At 40.2% G+C, this 21,768-nt stretch overlaps 1 protein-coding gene across 2 annotated transcripts; it reads left to right on the forward strand.

Moving 5' to 3' along the window:
• Positions 1 to 1,258: 1,258 nt before the first annotated feature.
• LOC113019360 (speckle-type POZ protein) lies at positions 1,259 to 21,602 on the forward strand. 2 transcript variants are annotated; one of them, XM_026163019.1, is made up of 10 exons: positions 1,259 to 1,391; positions 10,937 to 11,137; positions 11,229 to 11,350; positions 12,818 to 12,969; positions 13,110 to 13,237; positions 13,323 to 13,500; positions 13,596 to 13,651; positions 16,516 to 16,638; positions 17,833 to 17,975; positions 19,848 to 21,602. In XM_026163019.1, the coding sequence occupies exons 2-10, from the start codon at positions 11,060 to 11,062 to the stop codon at positions 19,990 to 19,992; spliced, it is 1,125 nt and encodes a 374-aa protein (XP_026018804.1). In that variant the 5' UTR covers positions 1,259 to 1,391; positions 10,937 to 11,059; the 3' UTR covers positions 19,993 to 21,602. The 2 variants fall into 2 exon arrangements, with proteins under 2 accessions (XP_026018804.1, XP_026018805.1); XM_026163020.1 differs by lacking the exon at positions 1,259 to 1,391 and adding an exon at positions 2,097 to 2,281.
• Positions 21,603 to 21,768: the final 166 nt, after the last annotated feature.

The following is a 21,768-nucleotide window of genomic DNA, read 5'->3' on the forward strand; positions in this document are numbered from 1 at the left end:
TGTCCATATAGCAAATCTAATTCTAAATTGAGCTTGAAGGTGTCAGATTTGGAATAGATGTGCATTCTTGGCCAGAGCTGTTGTTCTTGAACATCCTAACCAATTTTCTCTCTTATCCGAGGGTCTTCTTCCAGACCTTGGCAAAATGAGACATCAAAATAAGTTGTACTTTAATAAAGTTTGAACTGATTATCTTGGATAGTGCCGTTGTTTAGAAATGGCTCCAAAATACCTTGCTAGCTTGTGTAAATCTACAGTTCATATTAAATCTTCAGTGAGCTACTTGTACTTTCCTATTGCTCTGAGTGTTGGACACTGTAAAACCTTAAGCAACACATAAAAGATTTAAGTGAGTGTATGTTTATATTTGAGCCTGTATGTACAATGTTGACCCTGTGTCGATTAGAGAAAACTCAAAAGACTTAGAGACTTCCATCTGCCACTGAGGGTGCTTAAGAACTTCTACTCCTGCACCATTGAGAGCTTCCTGATGGGAAACATCTGCACCTGGTTTGGGAACAGCACCAAGCAGGACAGACAAGATCTGCAAAGAGTGGTGCACTCGGCTGAACGCATCATTCGATCAGAACTTCCTGACCTGCTGTCCATTTACACCAAGCGGTGAAAGACTAAAGCCAGGAAGATTATGATGGACCTCTACCATCCCAACAATGGACTCTTCTCACTGTTGAGGCCTGGGAAGCGCTTCTGCTCCCTTAAGGCCAAAATAGAAAGAATGAGGACGAGCTTCTTCCCCCAGGCTATTCGGACCCTGAACCAGGTGTAGGACTGGACTCTGCCACACGCATCACATCACCACACGCACTCTGGTTTTTTGCACACTTCTTATAATTAATAAGTTCTTCTTTCTTTTTTCTTTTTTATTCATAATTTATTTCATGAACTGTTATTTGCACATTTTTACTGTAAATTTCCAAGTTAAAACCTGTAAATTTTGTAGTAATCTGTAAATCTTACTGTCATTTAATGGTCGGGTATTGCACAGCAATAAGCATTTCACCACATGTTGTACTGTGTATGGCTGTGTGTGTTAATTCAGATAAAATTTGAATTTGAAAATGGAATTAAACTTGTGCACCCAGAATACTTTTGTTGTTGTACAGTCATTACACCCCAGAAAAGAATAGTTCAAACAAATAATTAGGCTGAAAATAAATAAGCTGAAAATCACCGTGACATGATGATAAGTGTTTATGAACTTCAGACCACATTTATAGATGGATATATAGCAGTGGTTTGTGAAATTACTCCCAGACAGCAGGGTGTGCTATTTGTGAGACACTGCTATAGTGGTCCAGCTCAACAGCCAGCTAGCTAACAACAACACAAGACTCCGGCCAACTAGCGTTGTAATTAAATCCAACATTAAGGTGAGTCTAGCGGAAAATAAAAAGAAAGCCGTGAGATAGGGATTAAGGACTTAAAGAAACACGACAAAGGTAGTCGTGTAGCATTTTTAGCTGTAGTTTGCGCAGTTATTTCCCCGACCTTTTTGTTTGGCTTAGGTTAGCTGCTAAAGGCAAAGGGCTAACTAGCCAACTAGCTCTCCCCGCTTAAGCTGTGGTGCTATTGGTGCATTGTCTGGATTACCGGCAGGATTTATGTATTAATAGCTATGCCAGAGACTGTCACGTTTCTTTTTTATGACCACAATGGTCTGCATTCGTAATTAAAATGCGGTGCCATTTCAAAACGAAATACCGGTGTCGATTAGTGCACATTGTTAGCAGGTTAACTACCTGCTACTGTCACCGCCTACATTAAGTGAGTTTAACTTCCCGGCATGAACTAAATTAAAGTACAGGCTCTTCAACTTCAAAGAAATACTCAGAAAAATACCATGTTTAAACTTTGTGGTGTTGCATTCAATTAGATTTGGAATTCACAACTGGGCCTCCGTCATACTGTTTATTGGAGTCATTCACTCACTGCTCAGTCAGTGCAGTCTGTTTTAACTCGAAAGGTTTATCCGTGGAAGTGCTCATGTGGTTATGACTTGTATTCCTGTAAAGTGTATAAACCATGCTGCTCACAAAGTGGTGAGGTGACCAGCTGTCAGGGATTATTGTTTGGGTGGAAATTGTGAGTCAAAGTTCACTGTGAACACTGATTGCCTTCTCGGTTTAGGCACAAAGTAATGAGTGAGTCAGGTCAGTGTAAACAAACAAAGTCTTAAACCAGTCGTGTTATTTATGTGTTTATCTCAAATCTAAAGGAGGACGTCTACATCTCTGATGCAGCTGTGCTGTATTTCTGGCAGGTAAACTGAGTTGTAAACTGTGGCTTTGAGAAACTTTGTTTTTAAGAAGCCTTTCCCCCCGCCAATCAAATAATTTATCAGAACATAGACTTGCAGCTCTATATTTAGGTGATGCTGAGTATTACTTGCAGTGCAGGGCTGTCTTGCAGCAGTTGCACTGATTCCAGCAATGCATTTCTTTTGCCAAATCAAAAACCTGCCGTGCAGCAGACTTGAAGTGGCCTTTAATCTGTTTTTTCCCTGAGCTCATCTTTTTTTTTTTTTTCACCCCCCCTATACTTAACTCAGTTGAGCTGAGTTCACCTTCAGTGGGATCACCCACTAAGAAAAATCCACTGCCTGTGAGCTTTCATTGCTATTTTGTTAAAAACGCATAGGTTGCAGAGTGACTGCTGCACCTGAAATCTCAAATAGGTTTTCAACTTAATGCATATGATTGTGATTTCTGAGTCACAAGCATTGGCTTCATCCCTAGGAAGGGCTCAGTGATGGGTTTAAATTACTGCAATCAAAAGAACATTTTAATTAATATTTGGGTGATTTTTATTTAAAAAATTCAGACCACTCAGTCAGACCACTGACTGTTGTGTTAATGAATGGCATCTGTGCTACTTAATTTTCCCTTCTTACATAATAGACATGGTTGACATGTCAGGATTTGCGCTAAAGGGATGCACTCTGGGTTTATTAGCTCATTAAGATGTAGGGGATTATGTATTATTATGAGCACACTGACCCTAAATGCAGGTCTATGTTAACTTATTTCATTTCAGTTGAGTACTGTGTGGTTAGATAAATGTCTCCAAAGGATCATTTAGTTTTTGAGCTTCAAACCCCCCCCAAAAACTAAACCAATGTTTGATACAAAATTAAGCAAATTGAAAACAGTAATACTACTCTGATACTCCCATGTGTCTTTGGAGGTTAAGACAATAAGTGTATCTGTTGGTAACAATATGAACCAGGTGACCAGTGATCTTAGCAATGCATTGAGGCCTGTCCTCCCTTTAACCCTCATGTACGTGGTGAAGCGAGCGGGGTTTTGCTCGGGAAGTACAGACAGGAGCCGAAACCTGGCTGCTAATGCTTTTTCGCCCTGTCAAATCCCCTTCAGTGTAATTGCGGGTCTGCGCAAAGTTGAGGATGAGAACGAGGCAAGCTGATCGCTGTAGCAAAATCAATAGTTCATACCTCTCCGAGATTGAGTTTTTAGGAAAGGAGGAGCACCGTGACCGAGGGCAGAATATGAAATCGCTCCCACAGAGGCCGAACACACGCCCTGCAATCGATCCCCGGTCCCTGTACCAATTATAGTTTTAAGGTTTTCTGTGGCTTACTGCAGTCCTCAAAGACCAAAGCTTTGGAAACAGACATTGTGTTCACTGACACTTCGACAAGGCCTGCAATTTTTTTTTTTCATCCCCCCCGTTGAAAATTGCTGTCTGAAATGCCTCCAAACCTTCAGTCTTTAATTTAGAGTAGAGATTGATTTGTCCTTTTTTTCGTCTTCTTTTTTTTTTAAGTCAGGTGAGTAAAATGTCAGGAAACACATAACTGCCACAGTGTGTATTCCACATCTCCACAGGTTTTTATTTATTATTTTTATCACCTACAAATAAAACATGTCCAGTATACAGCAGGATCATTTGCATTAACTGCATTTGGTCTTATTTGAATAGGAAAAATATTACTAATAGTTTTTACTTGCCATTGAAAATGCAGCAACAGTTACACTTTTCTTACCATGATTTTAATCATTTATTTATTTTTATCGCATATCCACCTTCATTTGTTGGTGATGGACTCAGTCCTCCTTTGCATAGCGCTGCACAGATATACGGAGAGCTTGTTTCTGCTTGACTCGTTGCATTTCTCTTCCTTTGTCTCTAAAATATCCTGAAGGTGCTCTTTTGGATTCAAGTTAGACAACATACTTTTTGTCTTAGTTTTTGCCCCCCACCCCACTTGTGATTTTTGGCACTACGCTTTGGGTAGTTCCTCTTCTGACAGGCTTCTGCAGACTAGGAGTCATTCATTGTGCCGTCTATAAACACCTTAGCTCTCATGCAGTCACACATCCTCACAATCCCACATCCAGAGCTCCCAGTGTTGGGGGTTTGCTTTGATTGTGATAATTCTGGTCAGGCGCAAACCAAACATACTGGACCCCATCTGAGCTGAGCAAATTTACCGCAGTCTCAGCTGTCCTCTCAATATATACCAGGATCGTTTTTTGTGTTTGCAAAGTAATCGTGGAGTTTTGTGTTGAACTCAGATCCACTTTATAGTCTATGTCACCCTTTGCCAAGATTTGTTTTCCTATTATTTTCTTTTTATGTTGTGTAGTTACTCGGTGGGTTTTTGTAGCCAAAGCTGTCACGTTGGATGATGTCAGCAGCTCTGTGAAGTTTGGCCTTTTTTGTGTTTGAAAATTGAAAAGGCTTGACAAATTGGCAGGTTAATGGAGTTTTATTTCCTGTACTTTTGCAATCTGCTGTGTTTTGATTCCAGGTGTTATTATTGTAAGAGCCTTGCCCTACCTTTTGCTAAAATGATTGGACTATATATTGCCAATATGATTATAGTTGTCTTACACAATACTGCTTTTTTTCTGCTTACATTTTTTTAAAGAAAAGACCTAAGCAAATGAATAATACTTTTTAATTTGCTTATGCCCCTTATGTTACCATTATAAATGGACAATATGGTGGTGGAGTGCTTAGCACGGTCTCCTCACAGCAAGAGAGCTCCTGGTTTGAACCCGCTTGCTAGCTGTAGCTTGTCTGTATGGATTTTGCCTGTTCCCACTTTACCTGCATGGGTTTTCTCCAGGTGCAATGGCCTCCTTCTATAGTACAAAGACACACATGTTAGGTCTTTCAATTTATTCTAAAACTAGGTGTAAACGTGAGTGTGACTGGTTGTCTATCTCTATGTGTGGGCCCTGTGATAGCCTTGAAAGCTGTTCAGGGTGCACCTTGCCTCTTGCCCAGTAACAGCTGATGAGACGCTACCTGAGTTGGATAAGCAGTTAAGATAGATGGGTGTAACGTCATAAAATAAAACCTTTCTGACAGTTTACTTGAAATGTATGAACACTTTGAATGTATGAGCCCATAACTAAACAACCAGAAGGAAAATGGTTAAGATAACTGGACTCTAAGCTGCAGTCAAGCACAACAGCATGCTTGAGCCAAAGCGATGTGAACGATAAGCTACAGCAAACTAAAGGAAACTGCATTCCTCCAGTAGGCGTTAACACATTGTTTTTGTCCCTGCCCTTACATCTAAAAGCTCTGCTGTACTTTTTTAAATATGTCAAAAATGTTAACATGGTTATTAGGGAATAACATACATTAGCCAGGTTAGCAGTTGTAGCATTTGTCTTTTAACATTAATTGCACAGGCTCAGTGGACTGCCAGAATGAGTTTTAGTACTTCCCCCTAACTGGTGATAAGTGTTTAGATTATCAGGTGTAAATTAAGCTGCATGAATTTATCACAAACCCTTTGACCTCTGTGAATGACATTTTAAAGTTACACTATATAAATGGAAATGATTTCCATTTATATAGTGTATTTTCACACATCACAAATTTGTCACAAAGAACTTTATAATCTGCACAGCACGTGTCATCCTCTGTTCATAGGCCCTCCATTCAGAGATGGGAACACGCCACAAAAAATATTTGACAGGATACTGACAAAGACCAAAGAGACTGATGCAAGTTAGTATCAAGAGCTTTTTAACACCAAGTCCTAATGAAACAGCTTCATCTGAAATACAGCAAACCAGCTGCTGCATGCAACTTGCAGTGTACACTAAAACAACACGAAAACTTGCCAATTTCAAATAAGATAAAGCAACAAACCTTTTTGAAATAGGGTTGCAGCGTACTCCTTCTATTACTTGTCAGTGACAAATCTATAAAAATGTCTTAACTGTTAGGTGTGTTGGATGAACAATTCCTGCAGTAAATGCTGTCATATAGTGTGCTTCTATAACCTTCCTGACAGCAAAAGGCACTCTCTGTTTCAACTGCTGTGTGGCTTTAGTGCAAAGCTACAGCAGCAGATAACGTCCTGTTTAAATTAGCAGTAACTCTGTTGCCACGTTGACCAAAAAAGAAAATAATAATAATTAATTACATGCACATATAGCTTTATAGACTCGCTGTAGACTGAAGAAATGAGGATTGTCAGTTTTTGGGTTGAGCAATAATTGTTTTTAAAGAAAATAAACTCTAAGACCTGATAGGCTGATGAGTTCAGCTGTTTCGTTATGAGTGCACTACCCTAAATCTGTGTGTCTTGATTAAGAGGTCCTGCAGCTCTTGAAATGTGCAGAACGTAAAGTTTCCATACAGTGTGCATCTTCACCTCAGTCCACAAATCTATATGTGATTGCTCTCTCACACCTCAGTTTGATTTTCTTTTGTCTCCATCCAACCTGTTTTCATGGCAATTTATCTTGGTGAATAGTTCCTTGGACGGTGTTCCATCTTTCATTCGCTGCCTGTTTTTTCTATTTGGCCTCTCTATCACTTTAAGTTTAATTTTCTTTCTCTGTACTTTCTTCTGTGTCTCCATCTTGCCAGTTGCCACCGTCAAAAACATATGAAGTATCATACCCCAGGAGAAGACTGAATTTCAGCCAGCTGTCTTGACTGTCTGCATGCCTCAGTACATTGAGTTGCTGTCATGTGATTGACTGATTGGATATTTATGTTAATGAAAAGTTACATATTACAAAGCCTTAAGTATGCTGCTGTAGTAGAGCTGGGCGATAGAACGATAACAATATGTATCGCGATATAACTTTTACTCGATAGAGAAATTAAGCTATCGCGATAGACCTCGCCGCTCTTGTCCTCTTAAAAAAAAACAAAAAAAAAAGGTCAGCCAATCCAAATTAAGTAGCGCAGAGCCGAACCAATCACAGCCGCAGCGTCACGTCGCGTGACTTGTTACGTACAGCACAAGTGCCAAGCCGCACGTGTGTTTGTTTGGGAAGCAGCCAGCGGGTAATGGAGCCAGCGCGTAATGGAGGAAATGAGTGTGCCGACTAGAAAAATCAACCGAGCGTGACCGAAGAGAAAACAGATGATGGTTCCAATGCCGGAGAGATTGTTGAACAGAAGAGCCATAGAAGTTCCGTAGTGTGAAGGTATTTCGGCTATTCAAGTCTGACAAAAAACAGAGTAGCGTGCACTGTAAATTGTGCCGAAAGCAAGTCTGGAAATACAATAAACTGGTGCATGCGTCACACTGTGCGCCACGTTATTGTTTCGGTGAAATGAATTTCTACAATACTGTTACTGTTAATTCTACTCTCTGCAGTGTTTAAATGCTTACATATACACACAGTTACTGTCCCGTCCACACATACGACTCGGTTCTGCTTCTATGCCCCAGCTTTGTTTACTTTTTCCCACCGAGGCTTCTAGACTTCTGATTGGCCAACATTTCTGCACGGTTAGGAATCTAGCGCCACCTGCTGCTTTGGCATGTTCATAGCAGCGTTTTCCTTCATTTCTGCCTTTATGTGTGGACGGGATTATTTTTTAAAACGAAAACGGAAAATCTCCGTTTTCAAAAATACCCGTGTAAGTGTGGACGTAGCCTCAGTCTCTGACTGGAAGCGCTAATTCGTCATTCGGCTTTTGTCAGACTAAAGTAACTGTTACAACTGTTTGAAAAGCTCAGCTATACAACAAGGAGAGATTGAGAATTTCCTTTTAGTTCTCAGTTTATTTGATATTGACAAAGGTTAGTCAGTTTTGTCTGTTCTTCTGTAAAACAAACTAAGATTTATTTTTAGAATTAATATTTTGTTTCTAAGTGGAATTGACAATTTAGTCTGTTTCGTTTGTCCTATTTTGAAACTTAAACGCTTTAGCGGCTGCCTTTTGTGTAGTTTGCAATATTTGCCTTTATTTATCTGAAAAAGTCTCATGTTCCTTAAGTACATCTACCCTGTTGAACTTATTATGGGAAATAAATATTTAAATAAAAACAAGCTGCTGATTATTTCACATTTTACTTGTGAGCAACGGCACATTTAAATCTTACAAATATAGTTATTTGGCTTATATCGTGATAGATATCGTTATCGCCTGAAATGAAAAAAACATATCGTGATATGAAAAAATCTCATATCGCCCAGCTCTATGCTGTAGTAATGAGCTCAGCTGATTTTAACCAAGGTTGCTAAGGAAACATGGATAGTCATGAATATCCATTGCAAATCAAATACTAAAGTTAGTCCTGAATCCAGTATTTAATTCCTTGAGCCTTGAAGAACTTTCACTGTTGGCATCTCACCTGCATTCGGTGTAATTATCAGAATCAGAAAGCTTGGCGGTCCCAACCTTCCCACTTGTTACACCAAGTTTTGGTCCCAAATTGAATTTATGGATGAAGACGTAAAAACATTAAAGGCTCCGCGTGTGAGACACCGGTAGAGACGGATGAACGGTTCAAGGACTGTTGAAATGGAAATAAGAAATGGGGGGGATGGAAACAGATTAACAGAGATTCGTGTTGTGTTAACACAACACCAATAAACCAGAGGCACTCGGAGGTAAACACTGCAAACACTGTCTGAAACCACAGAAAAGCTCCTCAAATGCGTTATAGATGCAAAGGCATACAGGGAAGGACTTGGTCCGCAGCAAAGGGCACGATATTTGGAAAAGTTGAGGTTTATTGGTGGTGCAGATCCAAACGAATTGACTCCTTCATTTGGATCAATGACGACCTGGAGAGTCTTCCGTCTATTGCATATCCTGATATCGTCAACTATCTGGTTTTCTCGCCAAGCCCATACACAGCAGAAGACCTTAAATCTTATAAAATTTGGAGGCCTATAACCAGATGGTGTGTGGATGGGTGAGGGAGATGCAGTATCAAGTCATCAGCGACAGATGTGTTGTGAATGCCAAAGTAAGTAATGCAGTAACATCTTTAATCAACCAAACCTTAACTGTATGATATCATCCCTTACCAAAAAGTAGCATAGTTCGAGTATATTTTATTAAGTATGCTTAACTATAGAAAAAGAAATGAGCAGAACAAATTCGAATGTTGTCTAGATTTTTGCCTTGTAGATCCTGGTTTAGCTTCGCTAACCGCAACCGCCTCCTTTCCTCTAATAACTTTCGGCATTGTTCTCCCTGATTTGTAATAACTTTTGGCAGTCTATAAAACTGCAAATGTTTTTCACAGTCTGACCGATTGGTACAGCCATAAACACGGCAATAATTCACCATTTCCTTTCGTTCGACATTTAGACTCTGTTTGATTGCGCGCGCTTTGTTTAACTCCAGTATCTCCAATATGGCGACTTCCAGTTTGATGACGCACCGTGAAAACCCACTATATAATTCTGTGTTTAGATGTGGGGAACTATTTTTTTGTGTTATATACCATATAACATCAACAAAACTAGATTGTTAGATCAAATTTCAAAGCTTTTTAAAGCCCCGTTTGTCTTAATTTCCCACAAAATAAAAAAAAATAAACGGATATTTATTTAAATCTTTTAAAGGGCACCTACAAAAGAGGCGAACGGTTGTATTAAACTTTCCTTAAAGAGGGAAAATATTGCACTTGTTCTTTGTCTTTTCAGTTGTGGATTGATATTTGACTTGTAGGTTTTTATTGATGTTTAGATTACAATAGAGACATGAAGCAGTCAGGCCCCTGAGCCTTATGGTTGACACCACCTTTTTACTAGGAGAAATGGGGAGTTTGGAGTTAAGCTTTGGACTCTTTGTTGTCTTCCAAACTTCCTCAAGCTGTTCCCGGGCAGCTTTGGGAGTGTGTGAATGTCAGGGCAGAAAGGCTTCTCATGAGAATCTTGGATTAAAACAAGATAATCAATATAAACACTTTAATGTTGTGGCTTATTTGTGTGTAAGGAATGAAGTCTGTTCTGTGTGTGCGTGCGTGCGTGCGTGCGTGCGTGCGTGCGTGCGTGCGTGCGTGCGTGTACTGATCTGCATGGCGCTTCTGTGTGACTTTAAGTTAATTAGGGAGCGTGGCGAGTGGGTCCAAATTCCTAGCACAGTCCTAGGAGACGGCTTGTTTATTTACAGTTCATTTTTGAGACTTAATTGCAGCTGCAGCAGTTATTGATCTTAGAACAGGCATGGTGCCATCGATCTCCTGCTGTCCTCCAGTGGGTCAGGGACAATTCATCTAACTCCAAGCCAACAAACCTCAGTATTGTGCAGCAGGGGCCACACGAATGAAATGATATTCGGTCTCACCTAGATTAATGAAAGATTCAGCGCCAGTGTCCTGTCTCTGTGAACACTGTATGGCTTAACCTGTTCCAGGGAATAACTTCAAATTTGGCTCAAATGTTCAGGCTAAGGTCGAGGTCACTTGCAAACTTTTACTTAAATTCAAGGATAGCTTGATCAGAAATTCAAGGTCCCTGCAACCTCCCTTTTTATTTTTTATTTTTTTTATCCACAACTCATGAATTCATGCACTAGTCTCTACAGTCTGGATATAAACTGCAGCTCAAGTGGTTGATGGAGGCATCACAGTAAAATGTTTTTTTGGTTGTTTTTTTTTGTGCAGTGTGTGAGTGAAACTTAAACATTTGTATGGTTCAGACTAATTCATCACATTCTCTGCCTGCAGGGGGCAAACAGCTTCCATGTGACACGCACCGATGCAGATGGACGTCTGGGCTGAACACTGACGAGTGGAAGTGACAGATTCCTCTTCCTCACCCTCTTGCCCCAAACATCTGTCACACTGGCAATGTCAAGAGTCCCGAGTCCCCCTCCCCCTGCGGAAATGTCCAGCGGGCCTGTGGCCGAGAGCTGGTGCTACACTCAGGTGAAATGACTCTTGTTTCAGGCTCGCTGTCTGATTGAACCTCGGATTAATGAATCTAAGCCTTTTCTGAATGTATTCTTCCTTTTAACAGATCAAAGTGGTGAAGTTCTCTTACATGTGGACCATCAATAACTTCAGCTTCTGTCGTGAGGAGATGGGGGAAGTCATCAAGAGCTCCACCTTCTCTTCTGGGGCCAATGACAAGCTGAAATGGTGCGTCAGAATGACGGCTGCTTTGTTGCAAACATTTGGATAATCCCGCTCAGACTGACACACACAGATGTAATAATCTGTCTGATGGAAGGCCTTTCAAGCTGTTTACAAACAGTCAAGCAAACTGCTCAAATATCATTTCAGTTAGAGCCATCCAAGCTCTAATCTCTCAGAAATCTCTCACTGTGGATTCTCATGGAAATCCAAAAAAGCGTGGCTAACATTTCCTTATGTAGCATCCTAGCTTTAATCAGATTTCTTTTTAAAATCTCTTAATCTGTACAAACGTAACATAAATGTAGATTTATAACACAGGTTTAGCCTGATTTAGCCTTAATGAATGACCTCTAGTACAACTTCAATAAAAGAGCCTTATACACCAAAACAAAGAAATCATTAAACTTTCCTGGTGTGCAACTTCTGCACTTTCCTTGCACAGCATAATAGTCTGGTTAGTAGAGCAGGGCGATATGACCAAAAATATTTATCACGATATACATTTGAAAATTTGCGATAACGATATAACTGACGATATAATTGACGATATAATTGACACTAGACAAAATGCTTTACAACTCCACAACTTTGATGGGGGTTTTTGCACTAATAATGTATTTTCACTTAAACAAGCAGCTGTTTTTTATGTGCATTAAAGTTATATAAAAATTTAACAGTGCAACTGCAAATTCATTGCTGACAGTTTAACCAAAAGGCGTTTCCAGTGGAAATTGGCCGACATATCCTGAGCACAACCATGTATAAAATCCACAAAACTTAAAAAGAGTTTATACACACACACAATACGGTAATATTATGTTGAAGCGCAGTACGTATCACTCTGCGAGGCTCCTGCCTGCCGAGGGAGCAGCCGTAATGCTCCGACAATCCATCAAGCGGTGTAGCAAAGTCGTTCTAAAACATTTGACAGATTTTTGAGCGTGTATCACATAAAATTGTTTCGAGGTCAGTAAACACAACCAGAGTTCATACATAAGGCACACGGGATTATGAGGGGCAGTGTCGATTTTCAGAAAAATCAAAGGATTAATTTTAAGTGTGCCGTATTTTCCAAACAACACTGTAATAACGACGGCCCGCTAGCATGCTCTACCAAAAATAGTGTTTTGTTGTGTATCTGACGAACGAAAGCTAAACCAGTTCCACACCACTGTCGTTGCAGCATTTTTACAAACCAATTCTGGTTCATCTGTTTCATTCAACGATCCACTTTTGCTCTTCTCATTCTGCGTCGCCGCCATGTGCGTATGTAAACAAAGGCACTGCGCATGCGCGTTTTACCCATATTCTATCGCGATATTTCATTTTCCTATCGTTGCCCAAAATTACACCGCTATTACCGTGAACGGTATAATATAGCCCAGTCCTACTGGTTAGGAATGACACATACTAATAAGGGTTAATACATTTTTACATTGACCTTCTTGTTGAATCTTCTGTCCCCATCAGGTGTTTGCGGGTGAATCCCAAGGGCCTGGATGAGGAGAGCAAAGATTACCTGTCCCTCTACCTGCTGCTGGTCAGCTGTCCAAAAGCCGAGGTGCGTGCCAAGTTCAAGTTCTCTATCCTCAACGCCAAGGGAGAGGAGACCAAAGCCATGGGTGAGTACAGAATATTCAGTGAAACAGACACATTTTCAGATTTTGTAGGCGTTAATAATTTTTCTGCATTGAGCTTTTGTAAAATAGTTTCTTCTTAGACTTTCCTTATCGTGGCTTCTCTGTGTCTGCTCTGTCTGCAGAAAGCCAGAGGGCGTATCGTTTTGTCCAGGGGAAGGATTGGGGTTTTAAAAAGTTCATCCGGAGAGATTTCCTCCTAGATGAGGCCAACGGCCTTCTACCTGATGACAAGCTCACGCTCTTCTGTGAGGTACGTGGCTACATTTTGCTGTTGCCTTTTCTTTCTGACCTTGCATTTTTGACGCATTGCATTTCATTACATTTGTCCCCTTGAGGTGAGTGTGGTGCAGGACTCTGTCAACATTTCTGGTCAGAACACCATGAACATGGTAAAGGTACCCGACTGCCGGCTAGCAGACGAGCTGGGCGGCCTGTGGGAGAACTCACGTTTCACAGACTGCTCCCTGTGTGTGGCTGGCCAGGAGTTTCAAGCACATAAAGCCATCCTAGCAGGTACAAGCGTCTTCTTCATGTTTATATATTGAAATTTATTCAAGTTTTTGCTAATTAGCGCCATGACTGCAAGTTGTTCTCTTCCTGTTTCCTAGCACGTTCCCCAGTATTCAGCGCCATGTTTGAGCACGAGATGGAAGAGAGCAAAAAGGTAAACCCAAGGTCCCAAAGCTTTTTATTTTTTATTTTTTAAATCCTCAGATTTTCACTGCCGTGATGTGAGGTTAAAACGAGTGAAGGATTGCATGCTGTCAAATGGCTGCAGCACAGAGCCGTTTGGTGAAACTGAATGATAGCACAGCTGAAATGCAATTGTCCTGCCGATCTTGGGGGTCAGGATTCATCCTTCACTGACAAAGCTGCAGATGCACAGAATAGCTTTTTTTTTTTTTTTTTTTTTTTCCTTTTTCATTTTTGCACAGGTGAGTGTAAGAAGTGAGATTGCAGGAGTGGTTGGGATAAAATGGCCTTTATGAATTTATTAAATTACAGATAATACTGAATTCAGCCAAACTGAACCCTTTCAGTAATTTAACCACAAATGCCTATGGGTATTATTAAGTGACTGCTAATGTAGGTATAAATAATGGATCACACTAGGCTGATATGCAAGACAGTCTCACACTTACTTGATGAATATGCAAGTGCACTCCAAATATTTAAATAAAAAATGTTCTCTTGCTCATGTAAAGCTGCTTAATTACTGATTTCTGCATCTCAGCAGTATAAATAATTTTTATTAAGAATGAGGTCATTGTTTTTGACCCAGTGTGCTGATCTTCTCCTGGACCTGTGCCCCTCTGAGCAGCTACATGTTAGACGCATAGTGGACTGTGACTGTGTTTAAACTAGAGCTGGGCGATATGAGATTTTTTCATATCACGATATGTTTTTTTCATTTCAGGCGATAACGATATCTATCACGATATAAGCCAAATAAGTATATTTGTAAGATTTAAATGTGCCGTTGCTCACAAGTAAAATGTGAAATAATCAGCAGCTTGTTTTTATTTAAATATTTATTTCCCATAATAAGTTCAACAGGGTAGATGTACTTAAGGAACATGAGACTTTTTCAGATAAATAAAGGCAAATATTGCAAACTACACAAAAGGCAGCCGCTAAAGCGTTTAAGTTTCAAAATAGGACAAACGAAACAGACTAAATTGTCAATTCCACTTAGAAACAAAATATTAATTCTAAAAATAAATCTTAGTTTGTTTTACAGAAGAACAGACAAAACTGACTAACTTTTGTCAATATCAAATAAACTGAGAACTAAAAGGAAATTCTCAATCTCTCCTTGTTGTATAGCTTAGCTTTTCAAACAGTTTTAACAGTTACTTTAGTCTGACAAAAGCCGAATGACGAATTAGCGCTTCCAGTCAGAGACTGAGGCTACGTCCACGCGTACACGGGTATTTTTGAAAACGGAGATTTTCCGTTTTCGTTTTAAAAAATAATCCCGTCCACACATAAAGGCAGAAATGAAGGAAAACGCTGCTATGAACATGCCAAAGCAGCAGGTGGCGCTAGATTCCTAACCGTGCAGAAATGTTGGCCAATCAGAAGTCTAGAAGCCTCGGTGGGAAAAAGTAAACAAAGCTGCGGCATAGAAGCAGAACCGAGTCGTATGTGTGGAGGGACAGTAACTGTGTGTATATGTAAGCATTTAAACACTGCAGAGAGTAGAATTAACAGTAACAGTATTGTAGAAATTCATTTCACCGAAACAATAACGCGGCGCACAGTGTGACGCATGCACCAGTTTATTGTATTTCCAGACTTGCTTTCGGCACAATTTACAGTGCACGCTACTCTGTTTTTTGTCAGACTTGAAATAGCCGAAATACCTTCACACTACGGAACTTCTATGGCTCTTCCGTTCGACAATCTCTCCGGCATTGGAACCATCATCTGTTTTCTCTTCGGTCACGCTCGGTTGATTTTTCTAGTCGGCACACTCATTTCCTCCATTATGCGCTGGCTCCATTACCCGCTGGCTGCTTCCCAAACAAACACATGTGCGGCTAGGCACTTGTGCTGTACGTTACAAGTCACGCGACGTGACGCTGCGGCTGTGATTGGTTCGGCTCTGCGCTACTTAGTTTGGATTGGCTGTTCTTTTTTTTTTTATTTATTTATTTTTATTTTTATTTTAAGAGGACAAGAGCGGCGAGGTCTATCGCGATAGCTTAATTTCTCTATCGAGTAAAAGTTATATCGCGATACATATCGTTATCGTTCTATCGCCCAGCTCTAGTTTAAACTAGATAAGCAGATAAATGATGCCATTAAATGTTTTTTGTTTTGTTTTTTTACCACTTGAGGCTTTTATACGAGATCAAATCTGCTTTATTTCTAAATGTTTTTGAGCATCCTTTAACACAGTGTGTCTGGAGAACTGTAATGGGCTTTATGTTGGCCTTAGTAACGCTTCCTGTGATCACAGTTAGTTCAAAATACCACAGGTTCATTTCCTCTGTCTTGGTTTCCCTCCACTGGCTCTACGTTCATTTTTAAGATTCATTTTAAGATTTTATTATTTCTTTTTAAAACCTCTTAATGGATCAGCACCACTATATATATTTTTGCACGTGACCTGCTGAACTACATGTTCCTTGAGGTCGCTGAGGACCGGCTGAAAGTCCCAGAAACCTGTCTGAAAACCAGGGGTCAAGCTTCATCAGCTATCATCCCCAAATTATGGAATTATTTCCCTGTACATCTTTGCCTGTTTTCAAAAACGCATCTTAAAACTCATTTTTATTCCTTGGCTTTTAACTCGAGGAATAAAAAAAAAATGAGAAAGTGTGTTCTTACCCTCGTTTATTATTGTTTTATTGTTCTGTGGTGCTTTCGTGCTTTGTAACTCTTGGTTTTTAAAAAGTGCTTTATAAATAAAATCAGGTTGGATTTAAATTTTTCTGGTGTGATACAAATGTGCTGTTGAAGTGCAGTTAAAGCTCATGTCATCGATGCTTCATTCAGTCTCCATCCCTTGTGTCTTGTCAGAATCGTGTGGAGATCAACGATGTGGAGCCCGAGGTTTTCAAAGAGATGATGTGCTTCATTTACACAGACAAGGCTCCAAACCTGGACAAAATGGCAGATGACTTGCTTGCAGCAGCTGATAAGGTAATATAAGAGTGGGAAGCTGCTACCCGACACTCTGTGGATGTGGGAAAGCCTGTTGCCTGTTTGTAACATGGCCACATACTCAGGATTTCTACAGTTTGAGGCACCTGCACGTTGAGGCCACAGAGCTCGTGCGTGACTAGTGTTGCTGTTGGCTTTCTGTGAACATGAATGGGATAAAATAAAATTACAAATGACTGAATTGATAAAACTCAAATACAACGAGCCATTTTCTGGGGTTTTTAAGGCTCGGAAAAAATTTGATTTACCTGCCATTGGGGAGTGACCTGGTGTTCAGTGTCTTTCCCAAGGGCACCTTAACATGTGGGGATTGAACTGTCAACCGGTGCAATTAGTGGACAATGGAGGAATTCGAGCCCACTGAGCATGTGTATGAGAGACCTTTTGAATCAAGCCCACAGAGAGCTTGGATCGAATTCTGTTAAGAAAAAAAAATCATTCGGGGGGGTTGTGACCCTCAGAAAAACTGCATTCATCAATTCACCCCACCTGCTTCTGCAGTGACTGTGGCTATAAAACAAAAGGGCTTTTTTACAGAGTGTGCGTCACATGACCAGTGCAGAAGTTACTGTAATGAGGTTTGGATGCTACCACACAGCTCAGCACTGTTTCTGACGGCTCTCTGTCAGTTTTTGGAGAATAATGAACAACTACACATGAAATGTTTCATCTAACATGTTTTTTCCCTCCTTTCTTCTCTTGATAATCTAGTGCAGACAAAACCTTATACAACTACAGAGCTTATAGACTGTAATTAGTCCTAAGTATATTTTGCAGAGCGAGCTTTCAGAAATCCCTTGAGGTAAAGATAATTAGTTGCATTAATGCATGGCATGATACAAGTGTACCCAGTAAACCTTTTCCCAGTAAGACTTTATGATTTCAGTGAACAGTTGGATGATTTAACGCTGATCTCACTCCTCCATGACACCAAATGTGGAGCTGGCTTTGAGACAGTTTCCCTCAGAGGTCGAGCATTGAAATGTTTATATCCTACTCTCCTATTTATCTCTTTAAAACATAATATATTTTATAGATCAGACCCCACTGACAACAAGACGAAACGAAGCTTTGTGTTTGAACACTGGAATGGTCAACTGTGACAGCAGAGACCACATAGATACTGATGGAGAAGAGGAAACTGCCAATCTTCTTGTATCCACTCTTTTACAGTATGCTCTGGAGAGACTGAAGGTCATGTGTGAGGACGCGCTGTGCACTAGCCTGTCTGTGGAAAACGCTGCTGAGATCCTGATCCTCGCTGACCTGCACAGCGCCGACCAGCTCAAAACGCAGGCCGTCGACTTCATTAACTAGTAAGTTGAAGAAAAAAGAGCTCATCGTCACATGCAATAGGGTTTCCAACACCTTTTTCACGCACTCGCAGGTCTTCCACATCCACTGTACATCCTGTCTCTGTCATGTCAGTATGGTTCTTGTTGTTCTTCTTTATCTTGGAATCATTACAGGTAGTACCTGAGCTCGCCTCATCTCTTGATGGCTCTGTGCCAGTTAGTGATTTTAATTTCACATATGCCCCCGTGGAGTGGTCTGCCTGATATTATTAAACCCTGCCATGGCTTTCATAGGGATCGGGGCAACCTGACTCCTCACTAGTCTGTTGTCACCTCCTCTGTTGACTGAAAGTGTGATATTAACACACGTCTGTGCTGATGGTGGGCTCAGATATTACTATTATCTTTCTTTCTTTTTTGTTAATGTAGGGCCGGGCGATGTGGCTCGACAAAACATGATTTAACAACATTTCTGCTAACATAATATAATATAATTATATCTTTTCAATATGGACTTCTTTGTCCCCAAAACATTTTTCCATCAGAAGGATTCAAACTCGCTGTGTATCCATAGAAGCATAAATGAAGGGAGGATGTTGTATGATTGAGGAACTGCATTAGCATGTGATTCCGCTTAACTGCTACTATGTGTCCATTTAATTGTTATTTATCGGGCAAAATGGGAGAATGAAAGAGTTTCAGTTTGTGGTACAAAAGAAAAACTGAGTCTGCTTTTGAATAGGAGACAACAGAATGAAGTGTATGGAAGCAAACGGCTAGTTCTGTGACCGTCAGGGCTATAGTCTGTATGTACAGGTGTGGTCAGATGTTTCCACAAGCCTATGTAATGGTGTTCCCAAAGCTCCGACCTCAACCCTGTTGAAAATTTGTGAGCTAAGCTTAAGAGCTGGGTTTATGCCATGAAACTACTCTGCCAAGACGATTCAGGCTGAATCATGCCAGAAGTTTGTTGATGGTTACCAAAAGGTGCAACTTGCTAAGGGACATTTAACCAAATATTAGTAGAAGGTATGTATATATTTGAGGCTGTATGTGTTATTTTCACCCTGTGTGGATTAGAAAAATCCAAAATTAAAATTTGTGCACCCATCTCTCTTTTTTTTTTTCTTTTTTTTTTAAGGCATAAAAGATGAGAACGAAATCATTAAAAATCATAAAATTACCATTATGTTTACACGATGTTTACCTTTAACTGAAAGTGTAACAGTCTGTTGGGAAAATGCCCATCGCTTCCTTTGATCTGTGACCTCTGTGAACACTTCACTGATGACTTTGTGCTCTCGCTACTTTCAGGTAATAATGAATAAAAAGTATATTAGAAAAAAAATTGTCACTATAATCTCAGTCATGATGTGGGATTACACCGGTTTAGGCTTCCAACTCTCCCTTAAGCTTTAGTTGAACTCCTGATTCTGGCTCCTACTTTAAGGATAAACTTTTAACTGGAAATGGAGATTTTGTATCTTTTGAGCACTATTGTAAACCAGCAGCTGGAGTCACCACAGCCCAGCAGTCATTCCTGTTATCATTCTTTGAAGTCTGAAGGCACAGTAATTGGAGTAATTGGAGCATTGTTGTGTAAATTTTCCACAAAGTCTGCATGATAACTAAAAATTGGCAAAGCCACACGCTCACCATCTGACAGGGAAATTTCAGTCAATCAGCCTCAAGCGGACCTTGGCAGAAGTATAACACCTGTAAAATGGTTTCACGCAGTCTGTACTATTCACAGGAAAATTGGATCCAAACAATCTGCCATTATTTAGGATTTCCAGGTTGCCTGTCTGTACATTTGTTATGCATGTGTTTACTTAAGGAAAACTTGATTTGTAATCTTTTTTTATTTTCTTCCTTTCTCATCTCATCCACCAGCCATGCTGCAGAGGTGATGGAGACAGCAGGCTGGAAGTCCATGGTGGCGTCTCATCCGCACCTGGTGGCTGAAGCGTATCGCTCCCTGGCTTCTGCTCAGTGCCCTTTCCTCGGACCCCCACGCAAACGCCTCAAACAGTCCTAACAGTCCCACAGGAAGGCATCCACACACACTCATACAAACTCACACCTTTGCACATACATGCACTCACAAAAACACACAGATCCCCCCCCAACCCTCAAACACACAGGGACAACCTTTCCCCCTTGCTGTTACCTACTACACTACCTACAGCCTCTCCCCAAATCTCCCCCTTCTGCCCCATCCAGAACCTGCTGTATTTAGTCTCTTCTAAAGATGGAGGGAAGGAGGAGGAAGAGATGGACGAGAGGGAGAAGTGGGATTGTTAAGTGGATGTTTTGTTGTTTACAAAGGAAAAAGAAAAACCCACAGCACCCTCTCCTTTCTCCTCGGCTCTGGTTTAGTGAGGTCTCTTTTCCGTGAATAAATCCAAAATCCTTGGTAGTTCCTACTTTGGAATCTGTTCAGGAGGAAGAACTGGACACATGAACCCAACAAGAGCCAACCGTTTTTGAAACTTGGAGGCTTGAAGGACTATTGCAGATAAGGTCTTTTAAGTGTCTATTTTATCACATGGCTTCTTTTTTTGCTCTGTTCTTAGTGTTTGGAGTAGAGCTGTGAGAGAAGCCCAAAAACTAAAGGACACGTGGGCCTGTGAGGGACTAAAGAAGATGAAATGGGCCTTTCAAACTAGAAGACCCCAAGAAAGACAACCAAGGGCTAGTCAAAAAAACAAAAAAGAAAGCAGCAAGAGCAGATATGGGCCTAAAATCATCAAATTTTCCCAAAGAAAGTGGGGAAAACATTGCACTAAATTCACAGGTCACCCCCGTGTCAACCCTTACCAGCAGTAAAGTAGAAATACTGTAGGCAAGCACACATTGACGCAAGCTTCTTGGACTAGAGACCCAGCTGGACCACCAAGAACAAGTACCCTTTAAGAAGATTTATCAGCAAGTGACAAAAAAAACCAACACATGATCTCCCATGTAGAACTCTTCAAACTTCATCTGCATCTGTTTTCATTTGTTTTGTTTTGTTTTTTTTGTTTGTTTTTTAATTAGTGGAGAAAACCAGTTTAAAAAAGATACGGAAAATAGCAACGCACAACTGGATGTCATTCTTGGGGAAATTTGTTTTGTGTCTGGATCTCTTTGTAGCCCTTGAGAGAAAATGATGTCCAAGGTGTAGACAGACAAACCTACTAGAAGACAACAAAGGGAGGTTAAGAAATGGTTACATTAGAGTCCGATAAGGCGTGTCGATGTTATTTTATGAGAGGTATTTTTTTTTCCCTCAAAAATGTTATTTCTATTTTTTTTTTCTTCATAGGAATTTGTACAGACACCAGTGCTTTTGAAGCTGTGTTTAAACAAAAGCATTTTCAACAGAGAAATTCTTTGCAGGCATGAAGACTGAAGGGAAATGAAATTGAAATGAACACGTTTTAATGTTCAGAATAGACATAATGTGAAACACATGCACACCAAGGTAAAACCATATGAAATACATTTTTGAAGTTATCATTTTAACCTGGTGAAAAATGGTAATTGATAGAAGGAACCATTGTTGTTTCTTTCCTGTAGATATCGCTGAATATGAGAAGTGACACTTAGTTGTTGCCATTTTTTGTTCCCAAAAGAATAAACCACAACTATTTTGTATTGAATGCAGTGCAAGCTTTGTCTGGGTATTTCTCTCTGAGTTATGTATGTTGTAGTCAAATGTTTGCTTAAAAGCACATAAATCTCCAAAGGAAAGAGAATTTGTGGAGTTTTGCCACAGAAAAATATTTTGAAGTGAGCACAGACTGTATCCTAAATGTCTTAGATCGTTAGC

Source organism: Astatotilapia calliptera, chromosome 3 (genome assembly GCF_900246225.1).
Source record: "Astatotilapia calliptera chromosome 3, fAstCal1.2, whole genome shotgun sequence".
Lineage (NCBI taxonomy): Eukaryota > Metazoa > Chordata > Actinopteri > Cichliformes > Cichlidae > Astatotilapia > Astatotilapia calliptera.